This window comes from Rousettus aegyptiacus, unplaced genomic scaffold, assembly GCF_014176215.1.
Source record: "Rousettus aegyptiacus isolate mRouAeg1 unplaced genomic scaffold, mRouAeg1.p scaffold_m13_p_2, whole genome shotgun sequence".
NCBI classification, from domain to species: domain Eukaryota; kingdom Metazoa; phylum Chordata; class Mammalia; order Chiroptera; family Pteropodidae; genus Rousettus; species Rousettus aegyptiacus.
In genome coordinates this window covers 173,481,467-173,495,728 of record NW_023416295.1, presented here as the reverse complement: position 1 = coordinate 173,495,728, position 14,262 = coordinate 173,481,467, and the positions used below count along the sequence as shown (strand labels likewise).

At 66.5% G+C, this 14,262-nt stretch overlaps 1 protein-coding gene across 2 annotated transcripts in view; it reads left to right on the top strand.

Moving 5' to 3' along the window:
* Positions 1 to 14,057, top strand: part of SCUBE1 (signal peptide, CUB domain and EGF like domain containing 1) — a 112,718-nt gene extending 98,661 nt beyond the window's left edge. For both annotated transcript variants that reach the window (XM_016135765.2, XM_016135764.2), the window contains 9 exons: positions 156 to 293; positions 1,524 to 1,727; positions 3,499 to 3,660; positions 4,937 to 5,104; positions 6,792 to 6,953; positions 8,505 to 8,702; positions 9,950 to 10,102; positions 10,570 to 10,649; positions 12,735 to 14,057. In XM_016135765.2, coding sequence (XP_015991251.2) covers positions 156 to 293; positions 1,524 to 1,727; positions 3,499 to 3,660; positions 4,937 to 5,104; positions 6,792 to 6,953; positions 8,505 to 8,702; positions 9,950 to 10,102; positions 10,570 to 10,649; positions 12,735 to 12,887 — 1,418 coding nt within the window. In that variant the 3' untranslated portion in view covers positions 12,888 to 14,057. The remainder of the gene's footprint in view (positions 1 to 155; positions 294 to 1,523; positions 1,728 to 3,498; positions 3,661 to 4,936; positions 5,105 to 6,791; positions 6,954 to 8,504; positions 8,703 to 9,949; positions 10,103 to 10,569; positions 10,650 to 12,734) is intronic.
* The last annotated feature ends 205 nt before the right edge of the window (positions 14,058 to 14,262 follow it).

Here is a 14,262-nt window from a genome sequence, read left to right as displayed (position 1 = left end):
AGCCCCGGCCCCCTCCAGCCTCAGTTTCCCCATCTGCACCTTGGACCGTTAAGCAAAGCGAGACCCTTGCCGACGGCAGTCCGTGTGCAGGGCCAGATAGGACCCTACGCCCTGCCCTGTGCCACCTTGGCCACAGCGGTCCCTTCCTTGTTCAGAAAATTGCCACTTGACCTTTGTGACCTTCAAGTGTGACTCCTCCAAGAAGAGACGCCGTGGCCGAAAGTCCCCATCGAAGGAGGTGACCCATATCACAGCAGAGTTCGAGGTTGAGACGAAGATGGAAGAGGCCTCAGGTGGGTGAGGGGGTCCCCGTTGTGCTGCTGAGGGCCTCAGGGAGGACAGCGGACGGGAGGGCTGGCGGGGGGCTGGCGGCATGGGGCTGGCCTCCCACCCGAGCACGGCTACTGGGCGTAGAGGCCGGCCTGGCAGGCGGGGACTGGCAGAGTCACCACCGGGTCCTTGGCACAGCTGCCTGCAGCCCGGTGTGGACAGGAGGCCCAGGGTGACGAGAGGAGCGGGGCTCAGGACCCACGGTGACAGTCACGCGGCCTCTCCCCGCCCGTCCGTGCCCTCGCTGGGGCCTGGAAGGGCTGTTTCTGCCGCCACCTCCGAACACTTGAGCCAAAGACCCGCCGTCCCCGGTCCCGGTGGGGCTGCGGTCCTGGCCTGTGTTTCACACTGGCACGTTCCTCTTGGCCGTGAAGGGGCGCTGAGTTGTGACAGGAGATCTGCCGGCAAAGGTGTGCTGGGTGTGCCCAGGCCCTGGGCGCTGCGGAGCGTGGCGACCAGGCCATGGTCCCCGCGCTGGCGGCACTCCTGGACCCGGCCGGCGGACGCGCACACAGGCTGCCCGGTGCCGGGGAGGCACCGCAGGGTAGGGGCGCGAGAACAACGGGGCGCAGAGCTGTGCTCGCTCCCCCGGGGAGGAGCCCGGGAAGTCCTCCCAGGAGAGGGGACGTTTGAATCAGGACTTGAAATCAAAGTTCACCAAATAGACGAGGTGGCAGGGAACGACCTTCAGGCAGAGGGAACAGACTGGGTAGAGGCGCAGAGGTCGGGGGGAGCGGGACGGTCGGGAAGCAGTAAGGACGGCAGGGCGGCCGGAAAGTGGGGTTCGTGGTGAGTGTCGGCGCCCCGGGGGCCGAGGCTGGCAGGGCGGGCAGGGGCCGGGCCACGAGCGGCCTTGGGTGCTGGGCACGTTCCCAGGACCAGCGGCCGCCGCGAGGGTGTCTGAGCGGCAGGGAGGAGCCGTCGGGGCGCTGTGCCGGGGAGGCGGTGCAGTGCAGCGGCGGGGCCCGGGCTTCTGCGCAGACCTGCCGGTGGCCTCGAGCGGGGCGTCCCTCTGGGAGCCTCGGTCGCCCCATCTGGCAGAGGGACGCGGCCGTGGTGCCGTGGCCCAGGCCGCCGCGAGAATGCGCTCCAGGCCGAGGCCCGGCCAGCGCAGCGCCCGACGGAGGAGACGCCTCGGGGAAGAGGCCGCTCGCGGGGGCTGCGAGTGACGGGCCCCCCCCCCCACCCCGCAGACACCTGCGGAGCGGACTGCACGCGGAAGCGGGCGGAGCAGAGCCTGCAGGCCGCCATCCGGACCCTGCGCAAGTCCATCAGCCGGCAGCAGTTCTCCGTCCAGGTCGCGGACACCGAGTACGAGGTGGCCCAGCGGCCGGCCAAGGCCCCGGAGGGCCCGGGGGCGTGCAGCACAGGCCAGGTGCTGCAGGACGGCAAATGCGGTGAGTCCCTGCCGTGGCCGCTCGCACGCCGGCTCTGTCCTTCCTTCCACGCGTGGCCTGGGAGACAGGCGCATCAGGACGGGGCAGGAACACAGCCTGCCAGAGGGAGGTGCCATGGCACTTGCCGTGATGGCGTCACACAAAGAGCACCCGCTGGCCCCCGGCCCTGGACGAGGCTCCCACTCAGTGGAAGTTCGTGCATCTGACCCACACCACAACGCTGAGGAGGGGCGGGACAGGCGAGCGCGGGCCAGCAAGGCCGCAGTGGAGGGGTGCGAAGGGCATGGGGACCCATCGTGTGGTGAGAGGCTTCCCACAGGGGTGGCTTGGGAGCTGAGGGCGGGCACAGCGAGATGCACGTGAGGCCGGGGTGCAGGGCCACACTGCCGGAAGCAGGTGAGGCCAGGCCCACAGCACAGGTGGGCAGCGAGGCCCGCCAGGGTCCTGCCGAGCGAGGCTGGCGTCTTGGCCAGAGCCCCGGGGGCTGGCCTGTGGAGAGGGAACGGGTCTCGGGGCAGCCGAGGCGGCTGCGTGGTGCTGAAGCAGACAGTCCTCGTTCTCATGGGGTTTACGTCCACGTGGGGAGAGAAGCAGACAGCGAGCGAGCGAGCACACCCACGGGCGACCTGAGGCACCAGGGCCTCGCCGGCTGGCGCCACTCTGAGTGCTGCGGGACACGGGACGCGCTAAACCAGAGAGCAGCCTCCCCCGCCGTCCGCCATGGGGAGGCCATGCAGGGGGGCCAAGCGAGGCGGGTGGAGCCCAGGACCAGGCGGCAGGAGCAGGGGAAAGACCGAGACGAATGCGGCACACTGCAGGGGAGGCGGGGGGGGGGGGGGACGGGGCTTCGAGGACCGCGCCACGGGCTCGGGCAGCGTGGGCGCAGGCGGCAGCCCGGCCTGCCCTGGCCGAGGCCGACAGCGCCAGCGGTGCGTGTGAGTTAGAGCCGCTCAACGTCACCCCCATGAAGCCGTCCCACAGGCGGCGGAGCCACGAGTCTGGAGCACAAGGCGCAGGCTGGGCCAGCGACACAACTCGGGGAGCCGCTGCAAAAGCGGGGGTTTAGGGGCACAGAGAAAGGGGAGCGGGAGAAGGCAGGGCCTTGGCCCAGCCGGTGAAGCAGGCGGAGCTGCCCTCCCGAGGTCATTCCTTCATTAACTTGCGTTGAAATCGTTTCGAACTTTCAGCGACGTTGCCGGACAGAACCACGAGTTTCCCTCACTTCCTCCGTCAGTTTGCTTGTTTGCTCAGTGCAGCCAACTACACGAGTCTGTGTTCAGCCCACTCTCTCGGCACCATGCTCGGCCACCAGGCCTTCCTGCCCACGCCTCTGTCACTCCCCTCCGCGCTGCCCCGCGTCCTCAGGTGCCCCCTCCGCCGCAGGGGGAAGGAAAGGGAGGCAGGGGAGCTTAGTTCGGATGAAATGACGGTGGCCCGTCCAGGAGGCAGTCGGTACCCTCGCCGAGGGCTCAGAGCGGGAGGGCAGGACGTGGGCAGACGGAGGACAAAGGGGCAGCGGCATTTATGAGGGTGGAGGCGGGGGGGGGGGTGTCCACAGAGGGCCCTGAGCAGAGCAGCTCCGAGGAAGCAAAAGACCCGGGCCAGGCCTCCAGCGTCCTCCAGATGGCGCCGTCTGGCTTCTACCCCAGACCCTTCTGGGATGGTTCTCACGTTCATAGGACAGAGCCTGGGCTTCAGGCACTGGAGACAGGCCACGCGGTCACCACTCCTCACCTCTGCCACGAGCAATCTCTCCGCTTTGCCCCTGCAGTGGCCTGCGAGCCTGGTACCTACTTCAGCGGAGAGTCTGACCAGTGCGTGCCGTGCACACCGGGGACCTACCAGGACGAGGACGGCCAGCTCAGCTGCACGCCGTGCCCCAGCAGCGACGGGCTCGGCCTGGCCGGTGCCCGCAACGTATCGGAATGCGGAGGCAAGTGTGGGCCCAGCCTGGAGGGGCGGCGGGGCGGGGACGCGGTGCCTCCGGGCTCCACCGAGGCCCCCAGAGCCCCGGCCCAGAGCCCCGCGGCGCTTCGTGAAGCTCACCACCGCGTCCCCGGCGGGCCCCGACCTCCCGCAGCTACGCCCGCAGAGCGCCCCGCAGACACGCAGCATCCCCGCGACCGAGAGCCCCGCAGCCGGCAGCACTGGGCCGCACTCACGCCGCATGCCGTCTGGGGGGCCTTCGCAGTTTACGGCCCCGTGACCACTTATGGGTCCACTTGCGGTTTATGACGGGGACACGTAGTCTCTGCTTCAGGGGTGACCACACCTGTTGCATTTCGTGGACCACCCATTGCGTGGAAAAGCTTTATGGAGCGTGCCGTGTACTCGGGCCAGAACTGCTCAACACGGAAAACTTTACAGTTTTCCCAGTGGATAGTCTGAAAAGCCCTTAGTCAATCTACCAAGCTCACTGTGGTTTGCAGAGCTTCTCCATTTACTGTCCCACTCAACTGGGCTCATGGCTCCTCCCATCAGCCTCCTTCCCAGGGCCACTGTGGGGATCACCCAAGGGAACAGGTGGAGAAAGGCACACCTGCGAGGGCAGGGGACTGGGAGACGTAGGGTGGCAGAGAGCTCCAGCCTTCCCTGGGCACAGAAGAGACGGGAGCCCAGCCTCGAGTTCTGCAGGCTGGCCGGCCGCTCGCTGGCCCGCGGGACCCTCCAGGGGTCTCCGCCCCCGGGGGGATGGTTAGCACGGAGTGGCCACTGGTGGGAGCAGAGCATTCCGGGGTCCGGGCCGAGAGGGCACTAAACCCACCTTCTGCTCAATGCCAGAACACACCCTGCATCCTGACTTCCTGCTAGAACATGTCGTCCCCTCCCTTTGTCCCAGCTCTGTGCTCGGGACCTCACAGGCCTCCTCCCTCTGCTCTGGCCCAGCCCTGCAGATCATCAAGGCGGCATCAGCCTGGAGCTTAACATGTGAAGACTGGGTGCAGCCTGCCCCCTGGGGAGAGTCCCTCTGACCTCCCACGACCCAGGTCCACACTTCCCAGCTCAGCAACGAGGCCACTTGCTCTTCATCCCACAGCCCTCCTTGCTGGCGGAAGTAAAGCGAGGCCAACAGGCTCCCCCTGGTCTCTCCCCCACCCACCCCCAGCCTTGGCGCCTTGGCGCCCTTCCCAGGGGCAGGCGAGGGCTGAGAGCAGGGCCCTGACCGAGGCATCCTCCCGCCAGCCTGAGCCACGACCTCTGACTTCCAGGCCAGTGCGCCCCAGGCTTCTTCTCCGCAGACGGCTTCGGACCCTGCCAGGCCTGCCCCGTGGGCACTTACCAGCCCGAGCCCGGGCGCACCAGCTGCTTCCCCTGCGGAGGGGGGCTGCTCACCAGGCAGGAGGGCACGGCGTCCTTCCAGGACTGTGAGGCCAAAGGTGAGGACGTCCCGCCCACCCCGCGGGACTTCGGGACTTCTCTCCCCCGTGCCTCGCACTTCCTGCCGGGCAAACCTCCAAGGGCAGAGGAGGGGCCTGGAGCCATCAGGCGGTGGACACAGGTGACCAGCACTGTGCCACACACTAGGACCGGACAAGAGGGGGCCCAACACCAGGCCGCCTACAGGTCTCTGCCAAGAGCCAGGCAGGCGCCGCGGTCGCCCTCCGGAGCTCTGAGCCCCAGAAACAGCGAGGACCACCAGCTCCTGCGGCTGGGAGGGGAGGCAGCCGGGGCAGTGGGGGTGAGGTCAGAGGTCACCCTAACTGGAGACCCTCCCTCCAGGCCTGTGGTCCAGCCACCCCTCCCCACCCCGCCGCAGCCTGGCTCCCACCGATGACCCTGCTCTCTCTCAGACAAGCCTGGGGGCAGCTCCCCTGCCCACCCCGACGATGCCCGATGAGCCCGAGGACACACAGACTGCTCTGCCCGCCCCTTCTGGAGGAGAGCCCCAGCTCTCCCAGCTCCCTAGCGCCCCCCACCCCGCCCCCACCTCCCATCAGCTCCTGCTGTGTTCCCTCCCCTTGACCATTCCCTCCCCTTGACCGTGAGCCTTGTACGGAGTGTCTGGACTCCGCTTCCTCTCCCCCCTTTCCCTCCTGAACCCCCACCAGCCATCCAGACTGTCGCCCCACTGCCCCCCAGGAGTGGCTCCCATCAAGGCAGCCCACAGGACCCCAGCTTTGCGGAGCCCGAGTCAGTTCCCGGTCAGTTCCCGGTTACCGTGACTGGCCCCAGCCGCGGCCCAGCCTCCCCGTCCCCTAGGCCTGGTGGTGCTGGACGTCCCAGGCCCGACCCCGGCCCGATACCCTCACTCCTGAGTCTGGAAACACTCATCCTCATCTGCTCACTTTAAATGGCATCTCTGCACCGGGACCTCAGCTTCTGCCTCGGGCCTCTGCCCCCCAACCGACTCCACACCCTCCTGCCCTGAGAGCTGCCCCACCTAAGGAGTCCTCAGACTCCACCCACGCAGAGCCCCTCCCCTCGGCCGCAGCCACCCCCTCGGCGGTGCTCGGGAAGCTTGGAGCCACTGGGTGCTCCCTCCCTCTCGCCTCGCAGCCTCTGCCGGCTGCACCTTCTCAACACCGGGCTTCAGTGACTTCTCACAGCCGCCCTGCTGCAGCCCTGATCCAGGCCGCACCTCTCCCTGGTCCCCTTGATGTGCACTGCCCACTCCCAGCGCGGCAGCCAGGAACACACAGTGGCTCCAGTGGCCCTCCTCCCCAGAGGAGCCTAGTCCTCCCCATGGCCTCCGGCCTCCCTCTGGCCAGCACCACCTCCTCCCTCCACTCCAGCCACATCTGCCCTTAGGGCGCACACCCCACCCTCCGGAGAGCTCCACACCTGGCCGACAGTGTGTCCTTCCCCACTTATGCCCCCAGATGCACGTGCGTCCTCTGTAGCATGAGCAGGATGTTAGCCTCAGGGGTGGGGCTCAGGCTGGCTCCCTGACAGCCCAGAGGTCCCCGGTGCACTCTGCACAGTGCCGACAGGACCAGGGAGCAGAGGGCTCGGCCCGTTCAGGGGCTGGACGCGGGAGGTCCCCGGGCGGTGGGGAAGGGCCTGGAACTCCGCGTGAGACCCGGGGCAGGGGCCCTCTCCCACCAGCGCGCCCCTCCCCCGCAGTGCGCTGCTCCCCGGGCCACCACTACACCACCACCACCCACCGGTGCGTCCGCTGCCCCGCCGGCACCTACCAGCCCGAGTTTGGCCAGAACCACTGCATCACCTGCCCAGGCAACACCAGCACCGACTTCGACGGCTCCACCAACGTCACGCACTGCAAAAGTAGGTGCTGTTCTTCCCGGGCCGCGGGGCAGGGGGCAGGCTGTGGGGGGCACGGGAAGCCCAGGGACTCCTCGCTCCAACACAAGTCTGCGGGACACCCACCCGCGGCCCCGTGGCGAGCAGACGCGCCTGGCTCGGCCCGCTGGGCGATGACGTGGTTGTACCAGTCCTCCGTCACTCACCGTCCCGCAGCAGAGTGGCCTGCGCCTCCGCGGCAGGCCGGGCCCGGCTCCAGGCTCTGGGTCTGTGGGCGGAAGAGCGGGTCGCTGGCCAGGGAGGCCTGTGAAGGTGCTCTCCGTCCAGACGGCCAAGTGGCCGCGAACCCGATCCCCTGGGCAGTGGGCAGCAGGACGCTGAGCGAGGGCTCGTGTGGCAGTGCAAGGGGAAGGCCGGGTGGCCTTCCTGTGTCGACAGGAAGCTTGGTGTAGCCAGAGAAGTGTGGGCAGCGTCAGACAGCCCGGGAAAGATGATCTCCCAGCCCCCCGCCTCGCAAGCCATCGGGCCTAGTAGAATATTCTATCTTTAGGTATTTTTAATTCATTTGACAGAGTTCTTGGGGGCATATGTTCTGGTATTTTATTTCTCCCTACTCAATTTCCAGCCAGTTTTCTCTTTCCTGGGATCCTGATCACACTCGGAGGGGCCAGCAGACCCCTGAAGGGGATCTAACCCTGGAGTGGAAGCTGTCCCCTCCACCCAGGGCTGTCCCTGGCTGGGCTCATGGCCTCCGCGGGAAAGACAGGGCTTAAATATTCTGATGAGTAATGTGGGGAAACCAAGTCCGAGGGAAGCTTCTGGAAAGACAAGGTGAAAGTGAAATATTTCAGATATTTTGATGTGAGGGGAAGATTTTTAAATGAAAATACATGAGGAAATTATACAAATCTGATATTTACATTTAATTCTTTGAATGCCAGCAGTGATTTCCTTTATAAGGTTACGGCTGGGAACCGACCAGCTGGTAAAAAAATGTCACAGTTGGCCTCTTCAAGGAGACACGGCTGAGCTAAAAAAGGAAAAAATACAGAGGAGCATCTCTCTTTTCCCCTTGCCGTGTTGCCAGCTTGTCCCCGAGCCCTCCTGCTTTGTGGGTAGGGCGACCACACTTGGCACCCGGCGGGCACTCAGGGATTATGAGTAAAGAAATGAACAGATGAAGAGGTGGGGAGAAAGGGAAGGCCGGGGTTCACTGGGCTCTGACGGCCTTCGGGGGTGCTGCCCGGGACTGCCAGAGGGGCCGGGGGCTCCAAGCGGGAGGCCAGGACGTGGCCCAGCCCTGGGGGTTTGGGCAGAGCCGCTGAGGGTGCCCAGTAGGAAGAGGGCACTGGATCGGGCCTAAGAGAACCAATACGAAATAGGGACCTGCCTTTGGGCTGAGGTCAGCCGCTGCGCGGGCGGGGGAGGGGTCCCCCAGGGAAGACTGGCAGGGAAGGCCTTGGGGAGGTGGGCCAGCAGGAGCGGAGCACCTGCCAGCCCCGCCCTGGGCCTGCAAGGCTGTGGAAGGCCCTGCCGGCCCCGCCTGACCAGGCCCACGGGCCGCGGTGCCCACAGACCAGCACTGCGGTGGCGAGCTCGGCGACTACACGGGCTACATCGAGTCCCCCAACTACCCCGGCGACTACCCGGCCAACGCGGAGTGCGTGTGGCACATCTCGCCGCCCCCCAAGCGCAGGATCCTCATCGTGGTCCCTGAGATCTTCCTGCCCATCGAGGATGAGTGCGGGGACGTCCTGGTCATGCGGAAGAGTGGTACGCGCCCGCGGAGGCGGGGCCTCGGCCGGCCACGCCCACCCCTGGGCACAGCCCGGCGGGGCGGGGCGGGGGCGGGGGCGGGGGCGCTCAGAAAGCTTAGGGTGTGCCCTAACCACCGATGACGATGACGAGCCAGTCTCTCAGCCCAGGCGTCCCACGGCCCATAAGACGACTCCGGGAGCGACCCCCTACTGCACAGGGCCTCCTCCTCCCTGGGAGGCTTGGGGTGGGGGAGAAGGGCCAGCCCACGCCCGCACACACACCCGCCCAGGGTCAGACAGCCGGTCCCTTCCGCTCCCCGAGCTCCAGCCTCCTGGCTGGTCGCCCTGTCAGGGGCTCATGGTGAGACTCCAGGCAGTGAGGGGTGGGCCAGGACAAGTGTGAGCCCAGACGGCCTTGGCAGCGAGGAAGGCAGAGATGCCCCTGAGCCCCTCAGGGATGGTGTCGGATCCCTCACGGTGTGTGCCTAGGCCCGGGACCTCACGCTCTTATCGGGCGGCCGTGCGCACAGGGAGCACACTCCCGTCAGAGGACACAGGCAGGCACAGCCAGCCGGACACCTGGGCCCGGGCTGTCTCTGATACGCGGGGACCGGCCCAGGAGCGGGAGGCGGTGCCCCTTTGCTCCACTCGGCCTTTGTCACCGTCACCTGCTCAGTACAGTTGACGAACTGGAAGGTGTGGGAATGGGAGGACCAGGCCAGAAAGGGCCCGGGGCTGCGCAGGGGCCCACGGCCGGTCAGAGCCCAGCGGAACCACCTCTCCGCCGTCACCAGCCGCCAGCATCTCCCCTCCCCTGTCCGCCCGCAGGGCTGAGCTCTAGGGGCAGCAGCGTCTCCCTCCTGGAGGAAGGCTCCCCAGGGAGCCCCTCTGGCCATGGCAGGCAGCCCAGGGCTTGGGGGCTGGCCTTGTTCATGTGCCCACAGGGAGGGGGCGCCACCCAGCCTGCCCTGCCCCGCCTAGGTTCTGCCCTGGGTGCAAGCATGAGGCCTGTCCTTGAGAAGCAGCGACAGCCCTGGGGAGAGGGGCTGCCATGGGGGGTTCCAGCAGCGTGGAGTGGGCACACGGGGGGGCGGCGCTGGAGCCGGCAGGGAGGCTTCCTGCAGCAGGGGCAGGGAAACGAGTCTCAGGGCCTCAGAAGGATGCGTAGGAACTGGGGTTGGGGCAGAGGCAGAGGGAAGAGCAGGGCCGCCGACTGGGGGGAGGACCGCCAGGTGAGGACCAACAGCGTGACCCCGCCCCCAGCCTCGCCCACGTCGGTCACCACCTACGAGACCTGCCAGACCTACGAGAGGCCTATCGCCTTCACCTCTCGCTCCCGCAAGCTCTGGATCCAGTTCAAATCCAATGAAGGCAACAGCGGCAAAGGCTTCCAAGTGCCCTATGTCACCTACGACGGTACGTGCAGCCACACTGCGTGCCCGGCCCGGGCTGGCTGTGGGCACACGGGATGGATCGCACATCCCTGGCTTCAGGGAGCTCCAGCCTGAGGCGGGGTGGAAGGGACGGACAGGCCCACGTGGGGTACAAGGTACAGATGAGGGGGCCGTGAGTGGGATCTGCAGACTTCTCCGCGAGGTACTGGGTTCTGAGGGCTTTGAGAGTTTAGCAGGGGTTTTCTGGCCGCCGGACCTCGAGGTCGAGTGTCGGCTGGAGGGCAGGAAGGCTCGGAGGCAGAGCCGCCTGGCTGGAGCGGGGAGGTTTAGCAGGGGTTTTCTGGCCGCCGGACCTCGAGGTCGAGTGTCGGCTGGAGGGCAGGAAGGCTCGGAGGCAGAGCCGCCTGGCTGGAGCGGGGAGGGAGAGGCCGGAGGCCGGGGTGGCAGGCGTTCTGGAGCCCTGCGCCTCCCCCCCCCCCCCCCCGGCAGAGGACTACCAGCAGCTGATAGAAGACATCGTGCGGGACGGACGGCTCTACGCCTCAGAGAACCACCAGGAGATTTTGAAAGTAAGCGAGCTTCTTTACGGGCAAGGGCCCAGTCATCCCTGGAGAGGGGCCTGTGACGGTCCAGGGCCTCCCCTGCCCCCGGGCCTCAGAGAAGGGGGGAGGGCGGAGGCAGGAGAGCAAGTGACAGGAGGTCGAGGGGCCCTGGGGGCAGGAACCAGGCCGACGTCCTTCCAGACAAGCAGGTCTGAGAAGCGCTCTCCGGTGGGGTCAGCTCAGGACCTGGTGACGTGTCCTCGGACAGGTTCCTGACCAGCTCTCAGCCTCACTTTCCTCATCTGTGAAGTGGGGGTCGTTTGACAGGGTGGTATCTTAAAATCAGTGGGATCCAGCCCCTCCTTTGGGCTGACTCCCTCCTCATCCCGTCATGGCCCTGAGAAGCAGAGTTCCCTTGTCACTGAGGGGGTCTGTGGCCGTCAGGCAGCACACACCGGCCAGGTCAGGGCCCTGGGTTTGCATCGCAAGAGGCCAGCCCAGGGCTATGCTTGGGCTCAGCCTCCAGGGAGACAGCACCCATCCTGGGAGCTGAGGTGGCGTAGCAGGCAAGGGCAAGGCCAGTCTGCTAGGTGACTGCTCTAGCTGTCACAGTTGGGTGGCCCCGGCAAGCCCTCTGAGCCCCTACCTCTGCTGAGAACCCACAGCGCTCACAGAGCTGGGACCTTCCAGCTCCGGGCCTGGCACCCACGCCCACAGGGGTGGTTTGCGAGTGACAGGTCTGCCCGCTGCAGCTGCACCTGGCTGATGTCTGAAGGCCTCGGAGAACGGGGGGACCCCTCTCCCTCCTCAGGGGCCCTTCTGACTCTGATGAGCAGGAAGCAGGGGGCAGGCCCAGCCTTATGTCATTTCTATCCTGTAGACAACACCCAACTCTCCTCCTCGCCCCTCCTCTGCCCCCTGGCCCTCCACCCACAGCCCCACCCTGCGGCTGGGAGCTGCTCTTCAGAACTAGAGTGTTCCTTCCGCCTCAGAGCGAAACCTCGGCCCGCAAGGCCCAGTGGGCACGGCCCCCGTCTGCCTCTGCAGGGCTCTCAGCCTGCACACTCCCTACGCCCGGCCCCCAGGCCTCCTGGGAAGTCTCCTGCGACCTCTTCCTCAGTGAACCCCCACCCATCCGTCCGCTCTCAGCTCCGGCAGCCCGTCCTCGGGGCAGCCACCCTGACATCCTGGTCAGGTCACAGACTCGGAGTCCCACGAGGCCCTCCTTAGCACCTGGTAGCACTGCAGTTTAGGTCTGTCCTGGGACTACTGCCCCCCTCCCCTCCCCTCCCCCCTCGTCCTTCTTGTCGGGGAGGAGCTGCGGGGGTTCCTGCCCGCACCGAGCACACGAGAGGGACATCGTGGGGCACGTCAAACACGGAGACGGCAGATGTGGCCACAGTCACAGACGCAGCCCCTGGCATGGCGGCCGCCCCTCCCTGAGTCCCTGCCCGGGCCCAGTTCAGGGGCTCTGCCAGAGCCCTCGGGGAGACCACGGCCAGGTCTCACGCTGCTCCCCAGGGCCTCCCCCAGGGTGGCGTCGCCCTGCTTGAGAGAGGGCCCAGCGCCAAGTGACGGCAGCCGAGGTGGACCGGGTCTGCCCATCCAGGCCGCCGGCCGAGGACAGGCCTGGGCCGTGTCGGCCACCGTGGGCCAGGCTCTTCGCCTTGGCGCTCGTCTTCCTTCCAGCCCTGAGTGGACGGAGCAGACCCGGCTCACAGATGAAATGCTGAGCTTCAGAGCAGCAGGGCCACCTCCCAGGTCAGGGGGCTAATGGCCCCCAGAACCCGCTCTGCTCCGTGTCCTGGTTCCCAGCACGCTGTTTTGTGTGCTGTTTCTGCAGCAGGACCGCTATTAAATAGAGTATTATTGGAACCTCAAGACATAAAACCAGTCGACTATTAAAACAACAATTAGACAATTAAAACCAAAAACTTATTTATGGCAACGAGAGTCTGTGGGGTCTTGACACCCACCAGCCAGCCCAAGCTCTGCCCCCATCCCCCACCCTTGCAGACGCCCTACAGGCCCCTTGGGGTCAAGGGCTGGGCATCCAAGAGGCGGGTGGCCAGGGTCCCACCGCGGCCTCACCGCGCCGGCCCTGTCTTGCAGGACAAGAAGCTGATCAGGGCTCTCTTCGACGTGCTGGCGCACCCCCAGAACTACTTCAAGTACACGGCCCAGGAGTCCAAGGAGATGTTCCCGCGGTCCTTCATCAAACTGCTGCGCTCCAAAGTGTCGCGGTTCCTGCGGCCCTACAAGTAGCGCGGGTGCCGCCGCCCTGCTTGGGGATGCGGCGTCCGGGGATGCGGCTTCCGGGATGCGTGTCCCGCAGTGCGGTGCCCCGTGGTGCAGCGTCCCGCGGTGCGGTGGTGTCTGCAATGCGGTGCGATGCGGCTCCCGCCCTCCGCGCAGCTGAGGCCGCTCCACCCGCCCCTGTTGCCTTGGGAGGCCCCGTGGCCTGGCGGCTGCCCTTCTGGAGGGCAGGGCCACACCCCAGCAGGGACCTCAGCCCCGCCCCCGGGGGCGCATTGCTCAGGCAGCCGCCCCCTCCCTCCCTCCGCTTGTTCCTTTTCTGGACGCGCCAGTGCCCCGTCCTGGGCCAGCGCTGGTGGACACCACCCGGTCCGGGGCACTGTGCTGCCGGGCGCGGGTCCTGGCGGAGAGCACGTTTGGAGACTGCACGCGCCTCTGGCAGGACACTTCAGGAGAGGGGGGAGCGTGGCCGCCACCATCTCCCGAAAGACAAGCCAGGCCTCGGCAGGAAGGGCGTGCCAGGCCGCCTGGACGGCTTCGATAAGCTGGTGTCGAGGCCTGCGGGGGCGCCCACACCCGCAGGCTCCCAGGCCACAGGCCCAGGACACCACTGCCCTGTGGTCAGGGCCCGAGGGTCCTGTGAGGGGACAGGAAAGAGCTGCTAGGCCAGAAAACTGTAGATTTGTGCTTTCCTTTAATAGAGCATCTAATTATTATATATATAAATATAAATATATATGAAAATATACTTCTATTTGTGGGTACATTAGGAAAATTCTCGTAAGCGACTGTAAACATGGCCACCCTCCCGCATCTCACACCAGCCGGTGCAAGCCCCAGCTGCTGCGGGCCACCCTGGCTGACACGACTGCTGCCCAGCCGCTTGCCACCTCTGCGTATGTGAGGCCGGGGACAAAGCAGGCTGGCCCTGGACAGCCTCGGGACTCAAGTTCTTCCGGAACCGGGCTCCGATGCTTTGCCGGAGCGTTGGCCTCAGATGGAACGTGGCGATCCCCTTCCCGGGGTGCAGGGGCCCCGCAGTCAGCTTCAGAAGGGGCCTGTGTCTGCCCTGGAGGCCATGGCTTTATGTCCGTGCTGTGCCCAGATGCCACCAGGCGCAAGGACTCTTCCACGTGAGCACAAGGTGCGTGGCCCAGGAAGGCAAGAGGCGGCCCGGCCCTCGGCTGCCAGCGCAGCCTCCCTCCTGCTGTGGCCTGCTGCCCCTCTCAGAGACTCTCTTTAAGAAGAAGAGTCTGGAGTTTGGCCAGATTGCCTGGTGTCCCACTCGGCCAGGGAGCCAGCGCTGGGAGAGAGCCCGAGAAGCCTAGGCATGCTGAGGCCTGCCTGCTGGGGACTCTGGCCACCCGGTGCAGGAGGGGCACAG